The following is a 19378-nucleotide window of genomic DNA, read 5'->3' as shown; positions in this document are numbered from 1 at the left end:
CGAACAAAATTACGGAATATGCGAGGACCCTGAAGGCAGCAGAGCTTTCTTTTCATGTCAAGCAAGTAACCAATCGAATTGCAGTACTCCTCCCATATCCCGCCCCCTAGCCATGCCCCCTGCGCCATAGAGGGGCGGTGCTTGGCCAATGAGGTAATCGGGGTAAACAGTAAAGATGGCGACGTCTGTAGCCGTAGAGGGACAGCGAAGTGTGAATGGCACTGTTTCTGACCAGCAAACCAAAAAACTGACAGACTTGCCGACCGAGTTGCTCGAACTCATCCTGTGCTTCCCTGTTCTCAAACATGTCGACATTTGCAACGTGTCCTGTTGCTGCAAGCGGCTGCACGACGTCTGCCACGGACGGGGGAAGGTCTGGGGACACCAGTACAAACTCAGGTGCCGCGATTTCTAATAGTCCGCTCCGTCGCTCTTGCGGCCCGTTGTCGCGCCGTTTTTTGTTCCGTTTCGTCCTGTTCTGGTGTAAATCGCTTACTGGTTACCACTAAAAACCGGCTTCGTTGAGCGCGCGCTCACGGCAGCTGTCAGTCGCTGACATTCTGCTGATCGACAAAATTCATCATGACGCCAAGTGCCCGCCTTCTACTTAGCAGCGCCGCGAACCGTGGAAATCCCTCCGACCGAGTCTTTCACACGATACTTAATTCTATTCACCGCATTCCAAATGCATTCGTGTGACCTTGAGCGTTTGAGCTGAGGCGCAGCCTGTGAACTGCGTGAGAGCTGCGCTCGCTCCGAGCCGCTCACTGTCCTGATTGATTGAACGTGCGCAAACAGAGCACGCAGCACAATGACAATGCGTTGTTTCGCCCGCAGATGGCCCAGACTGCAGAGGTTCTACCGCCAGAACGAGTGCTGCGACTGGCTCAGAGAGTACAAAACCCGGCACAGAGTGGGGATTCAGATCCAAAGGACCGTGGAGTCGATCTCCAAGAGGTTTTTCACAGAAGTCGTAAGTAATAGATGCGTGGTCGGTCTTGCTTTTCCCTGTGGTTTGACTGGTCGGCTCCAAACTAACCCAGAGGCCTGTAACGCAGCCCTGCGTTGGCCAGGTGCTGGGCGACAGCTTCGCCGAGATCGAGGCGCTCGGGATGCCAGAGCACTTCTGCGAAGACGAGCTTCTCTTCATACTCAACTTTGACAAGAGGTGAGAGACTCAGTGCGACTCAGCCTTTGCTCGCTGCAGTCAACGCGGTGCTCGTTATTTCACTCTGATTGCAGGAGCTCTTGTTATGTTTGACCTTTCACCCTCTAACATCAACTGCTTGTGTGTTACTAGGAAAAGCTTGACCTTGAAGTACTATGCAAAGAAAATCCTCTACTTCCTGAGACAACAGAACATCTTGCGGAGTCTGAAGAGCTTCCTGGAGCAGCCTGCAGAGCAGCAGTCGGCGCTGGAAGGTCACTTGCACATCTTCATTGTGTGCATATATTAATGTGTAAAAATGATTTGCCTTTCTGTTTTTCTGAGCACCAGTAGCACTGTTGCCTTCGCTCTCTTGTCTGACATGCTAGGGGCTGTACTGGTGGACCAGTACTGTAATCCCTTGGCTGAGGTGACACTGGTCGGTATATCGGCCCAGCTGGATGACATCGCTGAGAAAGTGAAGAAGATGCTAAGAATCAAGAACGCGTCTCACCCCAGCCTGCGACTTGCTCAAGGTACACTTTCAATAAAAAAATAAACAAAAAGTGCATAGCTGTGTCCTTAACATCCCTTTACCCCAACCTTCTGTTTAAAAATACTGTGATACAAACAAATGAATTCCAAATGAATGGGCTTGGGTCGATTCTGCTAAATATATCTGTGAAGATGTTTGTTTTAGTTTGATTTGTTGTGTCACTGTAGGTGACACGTTTGCTGTGGAGGACCTTGAGCTGCAGAGACAAGTGCTGTGGGCGCTAAACTCAGTCTTATATGAGCAGCTTCAGTACAAAGGCAACGAGTTTGACTACTACAATCCCCTCAACTCTTACATCCACCAGGTAGATTCTTTTTAAACTATATGTAGTAAAGCCACAAGCTCTCCAGTTGATCCTCAGCAGTGGCTCATTTTAGCGAGTGGACCTTTGTCTTCATGTAGGTGCTACTTCGCTGTACGGGCATTCCCATAAGCCTCTCTGTTCTCTACATGACACTGGCCCGAAAGCTGGGTGTCCAACTGGAACCCGTGAACTTTCCTAATCACTTTCTGCTGCGTTGGTGCCAAAAACCAAGAGGGTAAAGTTTAACATTATTATCTGCACTGTGTCAGAATCGGTAATGAGAGCCAGCGAGTCATTATTAAACTCTGTTGCTGCAGGAGCGAGGACATCTATGACTTCATCTACATTGATGCCTTCGGTAAAGGCAAACAGCTGAGGGCCAAGGAGTGCGAGTACCTCATTGGCCACCAGGTGACGGCAGATTACTACAGTGCCATCAATACTACAGAGGTGCTGCTCAGGATGGTGGGAAACCTGCTGAACATCGGCAAGAAAGGGTGAGAGAAACCAGACCTCATCAGAGAGATGGATGAAAGCGGATGGTTGATCGGGATAAACGTTCCTGTAGCGTGAAAGGAAATAACTTCATTCAAGAGAGGAAATATCAGGGATTCTTAACAGTCTAAACAAAATGAGTTTCCTCATGCAATTTGTTTCCGTTTAGGGAGGGCAATGAAAAGTCATACCAGCTACTGAGGGACTCTCTGGACCTCTACCTCACGATCAACCCAGATAATGTGCAGTACCTGCTCCTGCAGGCTCGCCTCTACTTCCACCTGGGCATCTGGCCAGAAAAGGTCAGGACACACAAACTGTTGTCATTCATTTCAATCGGAGGTCGAGCACGTGTTGATGTTTGTCGTCTGCCTCAGGTGTTGGACATCCTGCAGCATATTCAGGCGTTGGACCCGTCCCAGCATGGTGCAGTGGGTTACCTGGTGCAGCACACGCTGGAGCACATCCAGCACAAGAAACACCCTGTGACGCCCGAGGTGAAGAGACGGGGCCCTTCGGAGCACGTGGAGGTCCAGTATTCAGTGGGCCTCATCATGAAACACAAGAGGTGGGTGACACAGAACCCAGAACACTCCCCATTAGGACGTCCCTTTAGCTGACGCCACCTCCGCCACAGGTCCGGTTATAACTGTGTGATTTACGGCTGGGACTCCAAATGCACCATGAGCCAAGAGTGGATCACCACCATGAGGGTCAACCAGTTGTCCAAGGGCGCCAACCAAGCGTTCTACAATGTCCTTGTCCAGGACGGAACATGCCGCTACACAGCGCAGGGTAGGAACCGTACCGCGGAGCAGCTCGGTTCCCTGTCGCATGGAATGTGGTTGTCGAAAAACAGGGAGGAAGAAAGAGCAAGAGGTGTAGCTCCTGATCCCCTGATTGTGTTTCAGAAAACCTGGAGCCCCACTCGGACCCCCTGGAGATCGGCCACCAGGAGGTGGGCCGCTACTTCTCGGAGTTCGCAGACACTCACTACGTGGCCAACGAGGAGCTGCAGACGCGGTACCCAGAGGACATGGATAAAACCCTGAGCACGGTGCAGGAGCGCTACCACAGACCCACAGCCGGCTCCGCAGACCAGGAGCAGAGCAAACACCAAGCCATGTAGCGACCGAGCGTCTGCGGCCCCTGCTGTCCCGGACCAACCCGCCACTAGTCACCCAGCTCCACTCACAGTCCACTCCGCTGTTGTGTTGTCATGTGCAGTATTTACAAATCAGGAGGAAATAACCAAGAGGGAAAGTTGCCAACAGAGGAGAAGGGGAAGTAAAACTTGCAACACTTGGGTTCAAGTGCAGATCTGAGAAGATTTATTTGAACATTTCTAAGTGAGGACACGTCTGCAGAAAAGGTCAAATGAGCTGGAAACAGGCAGCCGATTGTTACAGTCGCTGCTTGGAAACAAATCTCCGAACATTACTTTGTGTTTGTTGTGAAGACAAAGCTGAACCTATGCAGGCATGTGGCCCGGTCGTCAGGATAATGGTACTAATAGAAGTCCAAAATGTTACACTAGTAGACACCTTAGAGGAGAAATGGACAGACTGGACTTGAAGTAAGCAGTTGAGTGGTTGGTTCCAGATCTCCTGAACCAGGACACGTCTTCACACCCACAGCGTCGAGTCTGACCCTCTTCTGTTGCAGTGCCACAAATATTCACTTTACTTTTAACTGACCAACCATTGAGTTCATTGCACTTCTGAAAGTTTAACGTTTACATTTCTGGAGCGTCATGTTCTTTCTGTGTATTTAAGTTGAACTCTAACTGGAACAAAAGAAGATGCACTAAATTACTGTAAAACAAACGGAAACGAGTCTAAGCTTTAAGGAAACGAGGCAGAAAAATAAAAGCGTTTCAAGTTTTACCACTTTGGTTTGTTTAATTAGACTGAAATCAAATAATTGCGTTGCGTTTTTTCAACAATGCTCAACTCCAACACCAACTAATAAAGAGGCGGTGCAGAGCTGGCTGTGTTTAGGACCTGGAGGAAGCCGCGGTTCCTGGAGCGCAGCGCGCTCCGGCGACCGACGCGCGACCGGCGGCGGCGGCGGAGCGAGTCGGAGCGGAACCAACACCTGGAAGGATCAGCAGCGATGGGAGCGTCACAGGCCCGCTACCAGCAGGAGTACCACGACCTGGTGGACAAAAGTGGATGTAAGTGGGTTAAGGCACCAGGAGCCGCGTGCTTGCTGTTTGCGGACGCGCTGCGCTTCTGAAGTTGCGGCAGAAGTCTTTTTACCTCAGTGCGGAAATGAAGGAACAAGTCGGTCTGAGTCACACGGAGTTTTTACGATGCTGTGAATTCACTATTAGATGCGTATTTAACCACGTAAAACGTTCATTATTTGTCGGGGGTAAATAGTCGGAGGCTATGCGTGCTTTTAATTATACTATAAAACATCTGCACGAACCAGTAACGCACCGCCGAACCCCGTACCTGAATATTGTAGTAATATAGCGCCCTGACCCTAAACTCTGAAACAATTCAGCTTTAATAGGCTCAACAACAAGCCGACCGACAAGTGTTGCTTCTATTTCTGGAATCAACACGTTCCTGATCCGAACCTTTGCGCCAGTGGCATGTGGCGCATAAAGGGCGCCAGGTTGGTGCGAGCCAGAACCTTTGGACCCGGTGGAAGATCTGTCCACATACTTTCCAGACCCTACGCACAGACGTGGGTTTGTTGTCAAAGCCCAGAGGGGAAGCGGAGTGTGTTTAGTTTATTGTGTAATCGTTAATTGTGTCTGTGTGTGTGTGTGTGTGTGTGTGTGTGTGTGTGTGTGTGTGTGTGTGTGTGTGTGTGTGTGTGTGTGTGTCAACACCTACTTTGACCAACGAACCTGTCTCAACACATATGTATTGTTGATGAGCAAACTCCAGAGCCTTCAGGGAAAGGAGGTGAACTGAGAAGAGACACCGATGGTGACGGACACAGAACCAGGCAGAGTCACAGTAGGGTGTGATGCAGGCGAACAGCGTTGACTCCCTCACTGATACTGATACGGAATGTGGCCTCACCTCAACCTGTCAAAGGCTGCGTCACAGGCAGAACGGGCTCCACTTTTCCTCCAGTGTGAAGTTGGAGGTCGAGTAGGAAGCTGCTGTGAAAGTCCGGCCACTCATGTCGTGTTTGCTTTTTTTTCAGTTTCACTGGAGCAGATCAAAAACCTCCATTACAGATTCCACCAGCTGAGTGGAAACAACGAGACGATAAGGTAATTTACTGCGTGTGGATCGGCCCAAACAGCACCCATGTGTAAACACACTTTTCCCTGTTCACGTTTCCGTTGACAACGCCTGCTTCCACATCTATAACCGTTTCTCTGCTGCAGTAAAGGGAACTTGGACATCATCCCAGCCCTGGAAGACAACCCCATCAAAAGCCAGATCATCGACGCCTTCTTTGACAAACGGTAGGAACGGAGCCTTCGCCCACAGGCCTCACCCGCGTTTCCAACACAAACCTCAGTCTAATTAAACGTGGTCTGATCTCCTTCATCAAAGTTCACTTCAGTAACATTTCTCAACCTGCTTGTACAGTAAATATTAAGATTCTGATAAGCGCTTCTAAGGCGGTGGGTTGGATCCAGCTGTAACAGCAGTGAGGGAATTCTGTGTTGGTTTCCGGAACTAATGAGCAGTCTGAACTTCATGGAGCAGCTTCTGTCACTGAATTAAAGAACGCATGTGAAGTGAACCCAGTAGTTGGAGTCTCCACCTCTGATGTTTGATTAGTAGAAACCAGCACGTGTGCGCCTGAACCCGCCGCTCACAGCAGGTTGATCACAGGCGGGTTCACCTGCTGAACCGGTGCGACGGGTCACGGGCGGAGCAGGGTTCACATCACAGCACAGCACAGGTGTGAAGAAGGAAGGCGTTGGCGCTAACTCACTCGCTCGCTCGCTCGCTCGTCTTTGACCCAGGAACCAGCGTCAGAATGAGACCGGGTCGTGCGAGGAGATCGGCTTCGAGCAGTTCGTCATGGTCATGTCCCACTTCCGTCCTCCACCGTCGCCGATGACGGACGCAGAGAAGGAAGCTGTGAGATCCCTGAAGCTTCGCTGTGAGTGACCTCCACACCCGCACCCTCTATACGTTATCGCCTGGAGAGGTCCTGTTTCTCTTTAACTGGATTAAAATACATCAAGCGCCTGTAAAGTAAATTCAGATCTTGACTAAATTTCATCCCTAATTAGAGGCAAACTTCAAATTTAAAAATTGTAAATGAGCTCAAAACTTCACTGAGGATCAAATTGGAAATGAACATCGCTGTAGTTTTGTTTAGAATGAGAATAAATGGTAAAGAATCAGCGCCATCTATTGTCTCTTACTGCTTCCTCAGGAAGTGGAAGTCTGTAAATGTGAGTAGTTTGAGCTTAAATCGTTTTCATCGTCCGGCTGGTGCTGCTCAGTAACTGGAGCCTCCGTTCCATTAGCAGCATCCTGACGCTGATGATTGCTGTGGTCTTGTGTTCTGTAGTTCTGTTCAACATGCATGACACAGGCAGCGACGGCACCATCACCCTGGAGGAGTACAGGAAGGTACGAGCACGTTCACACGGAGAGGGGGAATTCATAAGCACACGCCAAAAAAATGAGACGAAACAATCCCACGTTCTTTTTCTTTAGTTCTGCAAAAACATCTGCTCCAAAAACCACCTTGTGATTGTTGCATTTCACTTGCACATATTCTACAGCTTCGTTTCCAGGCTAATTACTGCACATTTAGTTATTCTGACATCAGACAAACACACACACACACACACACACACACACACTGCAGTAATCATGTGTTACTTCCCAGGTGGTGGAGGAGCTCCTGTCTAAAAGCGAGCACATGGAGGAGGAGGTCACCAAAGACATCGCCGACGCCGCCATGTTGGAGGTGGCCAGCACCAACGTGCCCCACATGGTAACGCAGCTCAGCACAACTCCTGACAGTCTATCACTTCCCTCCGAGTGTGCGACCATGAGGATTTACTGCCTCTGTTTGGTTTCAGGGTCCGGATGAGTTCTATGAAGGAATAACTTTTGAGCATTTTCAACAGGTTTGTTGTTTCTCACTTTGCATAAAAAAACACTTTTTCTAACTTACTAATCACAGCTGTTTGTTTTCTGCCCACAGATCCTAAAAGACCTGGAAATAGAGTCCAGGATGCACATTCGCTTCTTGGACGTAGACACTACAACAATGCACTGTGGGAAGTTTTCCTCCTGAACAAGCATGAATACTAATACTACACAAATAGTGGAAAACAGCTGAACATTGTACATAATTATTAGTTATTGAGTTATGTTCTGTTATGAGTTCTAGAGATCGTCCGTGGCTCAGGATTCTGACAGTTTAGATCCATTCTGGAGGAACGAACGATTAGTTGTACTAATGTCATATTTCACATACCAGACTTTTGTTGAATCATGATCCTCCGTTTGTAACTGGCAGTTAGGGTTTTGTGTTTGTCTCCGTGTCACGTGCACATGGAGGCACGCGTGTGGCATCTATGAGGCTGCAGGCACGTACCAACATTAGGGCGTAAAGGCCACTTGATCCGTTACCACAGATCAAATATGTTCACACCAGGTGCACCTGTCTATGACCTGAAGCGCCACCAGAGGCAAGTGATTACCAAAACTAACAAAAAAACAAAAACTAAACGTACAAAGACAGATTTCTAGAAAATGAGGTAGTAAGGACCTTTTATTGCTGTGATGTTTCACAGCAGCAGTGGATTAAAAATAGGAAGCAAACAGGAAGTAAAGACGCTACAGTGAAGGAGTCCAGGGGTCTTTGATGAAAACACATGACTAACTGAATAAAAAGGACCAGTCTGGAGATCTGACCGGTGTCTGTGTGTCGTGACTGCTGTTCGTCAGTGGGACGGGTGGGAGCCCGACAGGCGGTCGTACGGCACCGCCAGGCCGATGTTGTAGTTGTAGCCGGAAGACTCTGCGAAGTCGGACCTGCAGATGGGCAGGACGTGATCCTGTGACAGCGCGTCCTCAGAGAAGTCGTAGTGGCAGACGACGCCCCTGTGTCTGTAGGACACAAAGACCCGTCAGCAAACGGCCGCAGCTGGATTCGACTCACGGGACGGTGCTGCGCGCGCGTCACCTGCGGTGAGCCGTGAGGTCGTCGTCTGTGATGCAGGCCCCCCGCGGCGACTTGTCGTCGGGGACGTTGGCCGTCAGCAGCGTGCGGGTGCTGAAGCGCACGTGTCGGACAGGATGCCTGCGGGACGGAGAGGCAATGAGAGCCCGCGCGAACGCACAGCCGTGACGCCGGACGGAGGAGAAGCCCACCTGTTGTGCGTCTCCCACAGCTTGGTGCCCATCCTCATCTCCCACACACACACCAGGCCCTCGCCGCCGCCGCTCACGAGCTTCCAGTCGTCCGCCTGCACCGCGGTGACGCCGAGGTGGTGGGCGTAGAGCGAGGCCACAGAGGAGCCGGAGCGCAGGTCGAACACTCTCACCCTGAATCACAACACAGACGGAATGGAAGTCAGCTGGTGCTGCCGCAGGCGTGACCCTCAGGCTGTAGGAGACAACGAGTTTGTCAAAGAGAGCCCTCATTTCCACAGCAAAAACAGGCTGTGCTGTGGCATTGATCTTAGCTGCTGTGTCTGTAGGGCTGTACCTAATAAAGTGGCCTTTGAATACCTCATGTCATCACAATACTGACGAGAGTCTCATATTTTAAACATCAAACTCCTATCTTTACTTGTTTCACTCGTGTGATCTTTAATGTATCTGCTTCACTTCTGAGTCACTTCCATTTTCCTGCCCTCGTAGCATTCGCTGTGCGACTCGTTGGGCCGCTGGGTTTCATGCGCATCTCGAGCCCAGGGGACCATCAGCTCCATCTGTTGTCATTGTGGCTTTATTGCAGCTGAACGCATCCAGGACATGACTCCATCCAGGCTCAGCCTTCTTCCAGGACTTCATTACCATAATCACATTCACTTCGGGGACTCGGACAGATTTCATTTCTGCTTCCAGGGTTTTTAAAGAACCGCAGTTAAAGGGCTAAATGGGCACCGCGGACTTGTTGTCTGCGCTGAGTTTCATGGGGTCAGTGGCATTACGTGATGGGCGCACACGTTTTCACAATGAGGCCGAGCGTTGCTGGCAGACCGCAGGGAGCCGTGACTCCGTTGGAGGCGGCTCTGTCTTGGCTGAGCTGTCACTGAACAGACTCCTCCTCATTAATCAGTAGGTGCTCTGCCTAACAAGACAAGGAGACGCACGGAGAACGTCCTCATTACGTCCTGCAGCTGCATGAAGCGTTCGTCTTCATACACAGATCAGGACAAGAAGACGAGCTGAGGCTGTTGCAGGCGATCAGTATTATGTTCTCTGCTTGGTGATAGTTGACCAGTAACCACCAGCCCAGCACTCACGCTTCCTCACCTCGCTGAATCCCATTTAGCTCTTTCCTGTGTGCACAGTGTGGGCTTTCTTCCAGCCGGCCCTTATCGGGACCTCTCATTTGCTCCCTGGATCTCACAGAAAAAACAGAGGGGCACGACTCGTTTGGACAAAAAGAAGGGATGCATTAGTGTCTGGAAGGAAGCCACGCTGTCAGAGGGCCAGCAGCGCCCACCGTCTCTCTGTCTCCCGCTTTCCATTTGTCCTCCACTGCGCTCCGCCTCAGCTGGGGCCAACGTGGAGGAGCCAAGCCGGCGCACACATCGTTCAGAAGAATGAGGAATAAAGGGACTGGATAAAGACTCTACCAGTGCCATGGCATCAAAACAACACTGCAATTTGAAAAATTCATTTCAATGAATGAATAAATAATTTCTACTGGAATCAAAACAATGCCACGCATTTTCATTTGGCACCTGGCTCAGCCTCTCCAACACAGAACTTCTCGTCTTTGCACAGTTGCTAGGAGTCATGACTCGTAGGACGGGGAAAAAACGGCGGCTCAGCAACGTGATGTGGTCCGTCTTTCGCTTTAAGCCAACTACTTAACAGCCAGATGGATTCGGTGCTGAATAGAACGAGTGGGGGCTTTAGACCAAGACACCAGGGACGTTTCCTCTCCTGCCAGCTCGTGCTCCGCGGCGCGCGCTAACGAGCGCACAACGGATGGCGACGGGTCCTTTATGCGTCTTTCCCTCGTCTGCAGAGCCAGGTTAGCAAGGTGTGACGCATTCCAGGTAATGAAGGAGGCAGCCGGGCCAGATTTCTATCAAGGAGCAAAATGTTTCACTTCTGCGCCTCTCGAGGCAGCGGAGCCACCTGTTCACTGAGGCAGCCTCCGCCTTCCAGCTCCTGCGTGATCTCTGCTCATTCTCCATCTGTGTGGAGGTGTTTAGGTGCGTCCTACCTCCTGTCCTTGTTCCCACACACCAGCAGGTGAGGAGGGCTGTCTCTCAGGTTGATGCAGGTGAAATCCCCCGGCGAGCTGCCGACACTGGCCACGGGTTTGCCCGTCTCCAGGCTGCACACGTGGACCTGAAAGGCGAAGGCGTTCATCATTTGAGCCAGAACACGTGCGGCTAAAACTAAAGAACTGAGGGTGAACAGTGAGATGATGAGGTGAGCGGTTTTCAACATATTATTGCAGAGAAGCACAAAAAACTTCCCAACGCGCTAATTTCAGTGGTTGTACCTTTAATTACAGCTACTAAAACGCTAAAATCGAAACGCTGAAATCAGACTTCACACTGTGAAACACCAAATAGAGTAGAATAAACCACACAACAACATATCCAGCTAAAGTGGTGCTTTGCTGAGTGTTAACGCTTCGGTGCTTAGATCAGCAGGAAACTTTCTGCATACGATGACCTAATCTGGGTCCGGTCCAGTTGCTCAATTAGTAGGTGGTGTTTACTCAACCAAACGAGACAGAAATAAACATAACTGCCAGGCAAAACAGTCTGAATGACTGAAAATACGAAGAAATAACAGAGGGCAGACAGACAGACAGACAGACAGGCAGGCAGGCAGACACACACACACACACACAGACACACACAGACACACACACACAGACACACACACACACACACACACACACACACACACACACACACACACAGCCAGACAGACAGACAGACAGACACACACACACACAGACACACACACACACAGACACACACACACACACACACACACACACACACACACACAGACACACAGACACACACACACACACACACAGACACACAGACACACACACACACACACACACACACACACACACACACACACACAGACAGACAGACACACACACACAGACACACACACACAGACACACACACACACACACACACACACACACATACACACACAGACAGACAGACACACAGACAGACACACAGACAGACACACACACACACACACACACACACACACACACACACACACGAAGTTGCGAAACTCCATTCACAGCTAAAAAAAGACAAAAAATGGACTTCTCTACCACTTACTGATTAATTTCTCCTGGGAGTGCTTGACGGTCACAGGGCGAAGCTTTTTTGCATTCGTAAGCTTTTTAGCTTGTGCATGTGAGCGTCACACACACACACACACACACACGTCGGCAGACACAGACAGACAGACACACACACACACACACACACACACACACACACACACACAGACAGGCACACACACACACAGGCACACGCGCGCGCACACAGACAGACAGACAGACAGACAGACAGACAGACAGACAGACCCAGAGAAATGTGAACAAAGATGGTTTGGAGGGAGGAGGCATGATGTAAGCCTTGAGGCGGTGCCAGCTGTTTCTCGTCCTTTCTTTTGGGCGCATGCATTATTTGGGCCAAGCAGAGCTTTAATTGTGCACCACCTCGGAGTGAAGCCCAAATCACACCGGACTTTGAGTTGACAGCTTGATAGGATTTGGACAGTGGAGGAGTCGAGGGCGAGAGGAGGGGGGTGCAGATGAGGGTCAGCCTGCTGTTCTCCATGAATCATTACGCTATTTTTAATTAATTAAAGATAAAGCCGCCCACTTCGCCCACTAAAAAGGGGAAACGCCGCAGAGGGAGGTGACAACACCGGGCTGTTAGCAGTAGGTTCTGAGGAAGCGTAATCAGGGGGCGGCAGCAGACGAGGGGTCGGTTAAAGCACCGGCTGCAGCTGCAGTGAGGAGGCAGGCTGTGCCCCGCGGTGGGAACGCAACCACTCCTTTAGAAGCAGCCTTCAGGGGAGTTTCTATTTCATAGTCACCTGTGTTATTTAGCGCCTTGGCCACAGAACCTTGGTGGGGTTTTAATTGGATCCTAACTAACGTCCTCCCATCGCATTATGAGCCAGATATGGGTGAGACGGTGTCCGGCTCCTCGTTCCCCGTGTGTGTGAACAAACAGGCACATCAGCGCTGCGTGTGGTTCAGACACCATGTGAACAAACACAGATTAGCACCGGACCCGACGGTGACGGAGACGCTTCCTATTCGGTATCTTAACTCGGGTCCGTCCCAAGGTTTCAGACCTTTTCTGTACGTTTCCACTCGCACTGTGATAAGTTCAGAGCTGTGAATGCAGCTCGCCCTGATCCAAGTCCTGCTGCACATTCCGCTCATTTTACAACACTTAATGTTGCTGATCTGACTCGTGACTGTCATTATATCCCTGATACCGTACATGTGTCGAAGCACAGCTACACATCCTCCAACACCAGCCTTCATTTGTTCCCGTGCCGCTCTCCACTCGTGCTCTGTGGCAGAAAACTGCAGAGGACGCACAGTTCTCCAGCAGAGACGCCAGCGTGGGTCGATGCCCAGCCACGAGCTGGGTCGATGCCTGGTGCCCCCTGTAACCTGGCAGGAAGGAGGCGGGCAGTAACGAGTATCTGGAGACGGCTTTGAACCACACACAGATAATCCCACCGACAACAGCCCCGAACATGGCAGAGGCTAAAAGACACATGACGACAGAGGCTCACGCTCCAAAAGAGAAAAAGGCCACAAAGGCAAAACTTGAGCGACGTCAGTGAACGTTAAGTGCTCATGAACAGCTCACTCTGCCTCAGTAAAGGAGGTGTGAGATGGTTCTGACAGATTTTAACGAGACATATGTTCTATGTTCTATTCTACAGTCACTTCATTCCGCGTTGAAATCACTGTTACACATGACAAGAGCGACAGACGGACTAATTAAACAGTTTAATTAGGAAGAAACGTGTTAATCAAGAAATTGTATAGGGAGATTAGGAAAGATCTCAACTGGTCCAAAAAGAAACAAACAACTTTTATAAATCTTACTATTTGTCAAATAATTAACCCTGCACACATTTATAAGTGGGTCTAAATAAAATACAGCATGAATGTGGTGCTTATTGTTTATTTCACTTAAAGTTAAACTTAAAAAACATGATGCCTTTGTCTCCGAACCACTTCACTGTCGTTTTATCCCTCACTGCTTCTCTCTCACTGAATGTGGAGTAAATCAGCAGAGTGATGTCAGTGCCGCAGCGAGTCAATAGCCACACACACACACACACACACACACACACACACACACACACACACACACACACACAGAGCTGCTGCTGATTTGTGCAGCGACTGTTCTCCACTAGCACCAGACTAAGCGTGAGCAGAGTGACTGCTGGATGTGCGAGTCCGGGTCCCAGCAGAGAAGGGTCTCATGGCTCTTTGTGTGTTCTAAGCAAAGGCTTAAGAGTCTATTAGGTGCATGAGGTCCTTAGAAACACAGTATTATTAGAAGCAAACAGACTCAGCTCAGGGAACAACACTCCATAGAAGTCCACTTAAAGGCTGGAGTAATTGGGTGCGGAGCCCGAAGAGGCTTGGTCGCTATTTAGGCTGCACAGTTCGACTATAAACAAATCCCCTGCAGGTTCGTCACATTCATTTCTAATGGGATCCACGCGGTCTGAAGGGACACAGAGTGATAGTGGTCACACCGCCTGGAGATCAGGTTCAGCTACACACACAGGGCTGTTTGGAGAAGAAGCTTCACATCACTTCATGTGCCCGTGTTTTCGTACGTAAAGTTTACTTCACAGTAAAACCGCTGTGTTTCAGCTACGAGCCACTAATTCAACTCAACATGGCCAAACGCCAAAATCAGGCCATTATCCTTGAGCTCCTTAGTGCTTTTCCCCTCAATGGATTGTGTTTCTGAAAGAAAACGAGCATCATTTCATTGGAGCAAAGCAAATTGTTTATCTTCTCCAATCACCAGTTTTGTTATTGTGCACCTGTTGAGAGCACGCGCGACCTCGCTGCCGCTACTGGAAAGCTTTCATTTCAATTAGAAGGGCTGGAGCATGTTTCTAAAATCCAGCTGCAGAGACACTTCATCAGTGTCCACAAAGCCCAGAGCGGCCGCTGATACCGCTCCATCAAGCCATTACCATAAAGCAGGTCCTTATTTCCTCTCTAGGCAGAGCAGGGGATCTTTAATGTACGATGTAAATTGGTGGCAGCGTTTATAGCTGAATAACCGAGCAGCGTTAGTACCTTATTCCCTCCATCGTGCATGGCCCAGCCAGAGCGCTTCACCCCAAATGCAGCATGGGCCTGCGAGGCGTCCAGGCAGGTGATGGGGTGCTCGTAGACGGAGTGCAGCACACGCGGCTGCTCCTCGCGCGGGTCCAGCAGGTACAAAGACTCTCCTGCTGCCAGTGCTGCCAGCGGGAGCTCCTGCCTTCTGCCCGGCACCACGACGAGGCTCTCTACCTGCCACGCAGGCAACACAGAGCACAAAGCTTCACTCACCAGGGCCAGAATGCACAGGGCTCCATTCATGTCCAGCATTAAGCGCAAGAGAGTCAAGGAGAACCGGTTGATCACCTCTCATGACTCAGTGTTTACACTTACAGGTTTGGGTACATGAGTCTGGTACAGAGTCCTCCAGTAGCCGCGGCCATCAGCACAGTCCAGCCTCACGTCGGGTCCAGCAGAGGAGGCCAGGACGGGGCTGTCGCAGCTCAAGGCCAGGGTCTGGATCCGCCCAGGGCTCTGGTAGTGGTGGATGGGCTCCCCCCCTGTCTCTGTGCTCCACACGTCCACACAGCCTGTGGCCAAGACAGCGACACACAGTCCAAGACTGGGAATTAGACGAAAGCGGGGGGCGCTATCAATCACCACCAAGTCCCTCTCGCTTACCGTCTTCATAAGCAGCCGCGGCCACGGCGCCGCTCACCTGGACGCGGCTCACGTGCGGCCTGGGCTCCGTGTTCGCCGACAGGCCGTTACACTTCAGGTACGAGGCCGCTGAGTCCCAGTGCAGCGTGTCCCACAACCTCACGTCACCAGACGTGTACCTGGCAGACAGAGGCCGCGTCGTTTGCACACGTCCAAACGGGCGGATGAATGTGGCAGCAGAACTTTTCTCAGTTTCCCACCCGCGGCTGAGAATGTGTCTCCAACTTTACCTGACGTCACCCTCTCAGCTCTGAATCATTTCCCCTTTCGCACTTTCCTCCTTTACTCACAGGGACTGTTATGTTTTTTTTAAAGTCTTTGTTAGATGATCTTTCGAGGATTACGGGAGTGTTGCTTGGGCGAAGCGGCGCTGAACATTTCGCCCCAGTTTACATTTCTGGTGCAGATCCCGAGGTTTCGACAACATAACTGCAGTTACAAAACGTATTACATGACCTGATTCTGTCCATCTCAAAAACACTGTTTGAGCTCAAATCATTTGTACCTACATTTCCTATTTTATGGCCAAAGCCCACAGATGCAGTCAGACATTTTTTGTATATTATCAGTAATGTTTTAATCTATTTCAGATATAGTTGTTAATCATCTGAATCTCTGAGAAACATCTGCTGCTTCCTGCTTCTCTAGTCTTAACTAGTGTAGATGTGCTGTTTTTAATCTGACACATGTTTGACCTTTGCAGAGATGCAGGAAGCAGAGCCTGACCTTTGAGGTAAAGTGATACAGTTAGAGATCCTGGTCATTCTAAAACTTGTATTCATATCATAGCATCTGTATAAAATGTCTCTTATCTAAAATTGAATTCAAGTATTATTAAGTAAAATTTCATCTGGCGACATTTCTTTAGCAGACATCAATGTGGCTTTTTTTTCTTCTCACACTATCACCTCACATCATCCTGTCAGTGGTAAACTGACTCCTCTGTCTTTATCTCACATCCTCAGCGAACAACAACGTCACCTCTCAAAGCCCTGGTTCTGTTGTGCAATAGACCCGCTCTCCTCTACCCTTCACCCCAGTCAGTGAGCTCAGCGGGAGACGACAAAGTGCCAGCGCCACCACCTCCGCAGATACCATCACGTCTGAGCAAGCATTCGCCTCGCAGCCAGTGTGACACGGTGGCAGAGAGTGTGTTCATGTTGTGTCCATAAGCGTGCGTGTGACTGGCATCGCAATTTGGCAGGAACTAAACTGGAATAGAGATGTTCACCTAACTGCTACATCACCTCGGTGCCAATTACAGCATGATGAGTCCAAATACCACCCAACACTATAATGTACAAGAAACTTCATTTGGCCTGTGTTGGGTTCAGGAAAAACCGCTGTGACTTTTCTACGAACAATCTGTTGAACCAAAATAAATTATCTTTAATTTCTCTTTATGTGCATTGATTCTGTTCTAGTTCAACAAAAACAAGTACTTTCACTTGGATAAATAACCATTTATTTATTTAACCGTACTAATAATGAGGAAGGTATTGATATGGGGGATTTGGTAATCCCCCCCTTGCAGCAGTGTAAAAAGTGCAAAGTGCTTTGTCTTGTCCCAGTTGCTTTGGTTCTGGGGCTCTGCTCAGTTGACAAGATACAAACAATCTCTGATGAGACACAACAGGACTGAAGGGAATCTAATCACATCAGTCCCTGGAGACATGGCGCGCCTCCCTGTGCGACCCGCAATCTATCTATCACTGTCTCAGCTCAGTTATATCACAGCAGGTCTGTAAGAATGCATTAAAACGCACACTTTTAAAAATATGTACAATTGAAGTACCCAATATCCCATGATTGTGAGATCACTTATTTTGTATTGGCATTATCTGGATTTTAGTAGGTTGAGCAATTTCCTTGCTAGTCACACAGGCTGTTCACACTAATTACCTAAGTCTCATTTCATTTTAATAACAACTTTGCTCCAGTTACTACAAACTTCACATGTATCACCCCATGACTGGTCGAGCTGATGCAAAGGTCCCCAGTGCAATTTCAGAGGTGGGATCTGCTGTAAATGAGAATAAATATAACGCAGGGCATAAAAGCAGTGAAATCGCCAGCTAACGTAAAAGGGACTCACCCAGCCAGGACAAAGTTGTCACAGGAGCTGACGTCACACAGCACCTTCCCCAGCTCAAACTGCAGCTGGCTGATGGATCCAACTCGATTCTAGACACAAAAAGATGATAAAATGGTTTTATAATCTTTGAAAAGGACATTAAGGAGCATGTAGCAGAGACTTTGGGCTTTCACATCATTGCCCTGCATTAAATTAAAATTATAAGCGATATTGTGGTTTACTATAGTATATGTATTAAAGTGAGACACTGTGGACAGACAGACATCGTACCGGCTGAATTAAAGTCAAACATGAAGCAGGAAGCGGAAGCCCACCTTCCAGTTAGAGCGCACCGTCCTGGCAGAGTTCCTGCAGTCTCGCAGCGTGCTCTTCCAGCAGGGGGAGTCGGACACGCTAGCGTCCTGGTGATAGCCCTCCTTCGTGCACATCCTGAACCACAAAACGCAGTCTTCTGCAAGGACTCTCCACGCCCTGCTCACCTGGAGGGAGAGTGGGCGGTGGATTAGATCAGCAGGCATTACAAGCTTGCATCAGGTGATTTATGCACATAATGACCATTCACAGACTGGGAAAGGTACAAACAATAGGAACGTATTACTTTTATCAAGTCATAATGGGTTTTAATCCACCTCTTAGTAATATTGTGTGTATGAGGAGCTGAAATTGAAGTAACTCGTGTTTTTATCTGGTCATTTTAAAACACTTCTTACTGTACCTGGGCGCATCGGCCTAACTCAGTACAGTTGAGATACTGGAATATCTTCAAGGCCAACTCATACGGTAACTCAACATCAAAGAAGGGAATGTCGTTGACTTCATTCTGTAACACAATGAGCACAGAATACGAGCTAAGACGATCCTGTTCAGCCTCCAACATCATCTGTCATCCTCCTCCTACCAGATCCTGGATGAGCTGATCCACCAGCTCCTCTGTTTTCCTGGCTCTGGTCTGAGGCTGCAGCTGCTGCAGAGATGAGCTGCAGACACCGGTTTCACTGTGGTATCGCCTCTTTCTCCTCTTCCTCTCTTCCTCAATCCTGTCCAACAGGGGACTGGTTCTTCCATCCAGCAGACTTCGCGCAATGGACACATATTCAGGCTGCTCCTCAGACTCTGTTGCAGCCCCTTCACCTCCTTCAGGCAAACTCGTTTCATTATTAGTGCAGTCTACCGTTTTTGAAGGAATACACGTCTTCTTGATGTTTTTTGAGTCTTTAAAGTATCTTTGACTTGACTGACCAGCAATGCTGCAGGAAGGGGAAGAAGAACAAACAAGTGGCTGCCCATCGTTTTTACTAGTGATTTCTTTTCTCCAACGTTCCCTGAACGCAGCAAGTTCATCCCCCGCCATGTTTTACGAACATTATTAACACAGTAGAACTATAAACTTTCTAAATTTATATTTTATAAACGTATTAGTGATTCGTAGCTGTAAAAGTAAGCTACTACTAGGCACCACCGCAAAACAAGCCACTTCCCTTCACTATAAACAGTCCGAAGAGGAACAGCGGGCTGCAGAGTAAAAGTTCCGCGAGCTTTTAATTCCGCAGTTTTATTATAGACGCAGCAGCTTTCAAGCACGCTATATGCTTTTATATATTT

General features: G+C 49.2%; 3 protein-coding genes across 5 annotated transcripts; 2 read left to right on the top strand and 1 right to left on the bottom strand.

Moving 5' to 3' along the window:
- Positions 1 to 141: 141 nt before the first annotated feature.
- On the top strand, positions 142 to 4388 carry fbxo21 (F-box protein 21). 3 transcript variants are annotated; one of them, XM_029160590.2, is made up of 12 exons: positions 143 to 399; positions 838 to 973; positions 1074 to 1168; positions 1301 to 1422; positions 1537 to 1683; positions 1871 to 2007; positions 2106 to 2242; positions 2325 to 2504; positions 2672 to 2804; positions 2880 to 3070; positions 3140 to 3297; positions 3414 to 4388. In XM_029160590.2, exons 1-12 carry the CDS (start codon positions 176 to 178, stop codon positions 3629 to 3631), a joined length of 1878 nt encoding a protein of 625 aa, XP_029016423.1. In that variant the 5' UTR covers positions 143 to 175; the 3' UTR covers positions 3632 to 4388. The 3 variants fall into 3 exon arrangements, with proteins under 3 accessions (XP_029016421.1, XP_029016423.1, XP_029016422.1); XM_029160589.2 differs by having other exon boundaries at positions 1059 to 1168; XM_029160588.3 differs by having other exon boundaries at positions 142 to 399; positions 1059 to 1168; positions 2672 to 3070.
- A 127-nt stretch (positions 4389 to 4515) lies between these two features.
- Positions 4516 to 8365, top strand: tesca (tescalcin a). Its single transcript, XM_029160599.3, has 8 exons — positions 4516 to 4678; positions 5671 to 5740; positions 5858 to 5938; positions 6449 to 6588; positions 7006 to 7067; positions 7330 to 7437; positions 7526 to 7573; positions 7651 to 8365. Exons 1-8 carry the CDS (start codon positions 4618 to 4620, stop codon positions 7741 to 7743), a joined length of 663 nt encoding a protein of 220 aa, XP_029016432.1. The 5' UTR covers positions 4516 to 4617; the 3' UTR covers positions 7744 to 8365.
- On the bottom strand, positions 8206 to 19273 carry fbxw8 (F-box and WD repeat domain containing 8). The gene is made up of 11 exons (XM_029160587.3): positions 18675 to 19273; positions 18492 to 18596; positions 18091 to 18255; positions 17777 to 17865; positions 15643 to 15800; positions 15355 to 15551; positions 14995 to 15213; positions 10861 to 10988; positions 8826 to 8999; positions 8638 to 8754; positions 8206 to 8561 (listed from the first exon to the last, which is right to left on the bottom strand). The coding sequence occupies exons 1-11, from the start codon at positions 19125 to 19127 to the stop codon at positions 8396 to 8398; spliced, it is 1971 nt and encodes a 656-aa protein (XP_029016420.1). The 5' UTR covers positions 19128 to 19273; the 3' UTR covers positions 8206 to 8395.
- Between the last annotated feature and the right edge of the window lie 105 nt (positions 19274 to 19378).

This window comes from Betta splendens, chromosome 9 (genome assembly GCF_900634795.4).
Source record: "Betta splendens chromosome 9, fBetSpl5.4, whole genome shotgun sequence".
Taxonomy (NCBI): Eukaryota; Metazoa; Chordata; class Actinopteri; order Anabantiformes; family Osphronemidae; genus Betta; species Betta splendens.
The sequence above is the reverse complement of the archived record's forward strand: the minus strand, read 5'-3'. Positions and strand labels throughout refer to the sequence as shown.

Bases quoted from the DNA above. Each gene is read 5' to 3' on its own strand.
- tesca (XM_029160599.3), top strand. From the start codon at position 4,618: ATGGGAGCGTCACAGGCCCGCTACCAGCAGGAGTACCACGACCTGGTG. The intron at 5,741-5,857 runs GTAATTTACTGC...TCTCTGCTGCAG, and splicing joins GGAAACAACGAGACGATAAG to TAAAGGGAACTTGGACATCA. The intron at 7,068-7,329 runs GTACGAGCACGT...GTTACTTCCCAG, and splicing joins CCCTGGAGGAGTACAGGAAG to GTGGTGGAGGAGCTCCTGTC.
- fbxo21 (XM_029160588.3), top strand. From the start codon at position 176: ATGGCGACGTCTGTAGCCGTAGAGGGACAGCGAAGTGTGAATGGCACT. The intron at 1,684-1,870 runs GTACACTTTCAA...GTGTCACTGTAG, and splicing joins CAGCCTGCGACTTGCTCAAG to GTGACACGTTTGCTGTGGAG. The intron at 3,071-3,139 runs GTGGGTGACACA...CCTCCGCCACAG, and splicing joins CTCATCATGAAACACAAGAG to GTCCGGTTATAACTGTGTGA.
- fbxw8 (XM_029160587.3), bottom strand. From the start codon at position 19,127: ATGGCGGGGGATGAACTTGCTGCGTTCAGGGAACGTTGGAGAAAAGAA. The intron at 17,866-18,090 runs GTGGGCTTCCGC...TTTTGTGTCTAG, and splicing joins CGGTGCGCTCTAACTGGAAG to AATCGAGTTGGATCCATCAG. The intron at 8,562-8,637 runs GTGACGCGCGCG...TGTGTCCTACAG, and splicing joins GACCTCACGGCTCACCGCAG to ACACAGGGGCGTCGTCTGCC.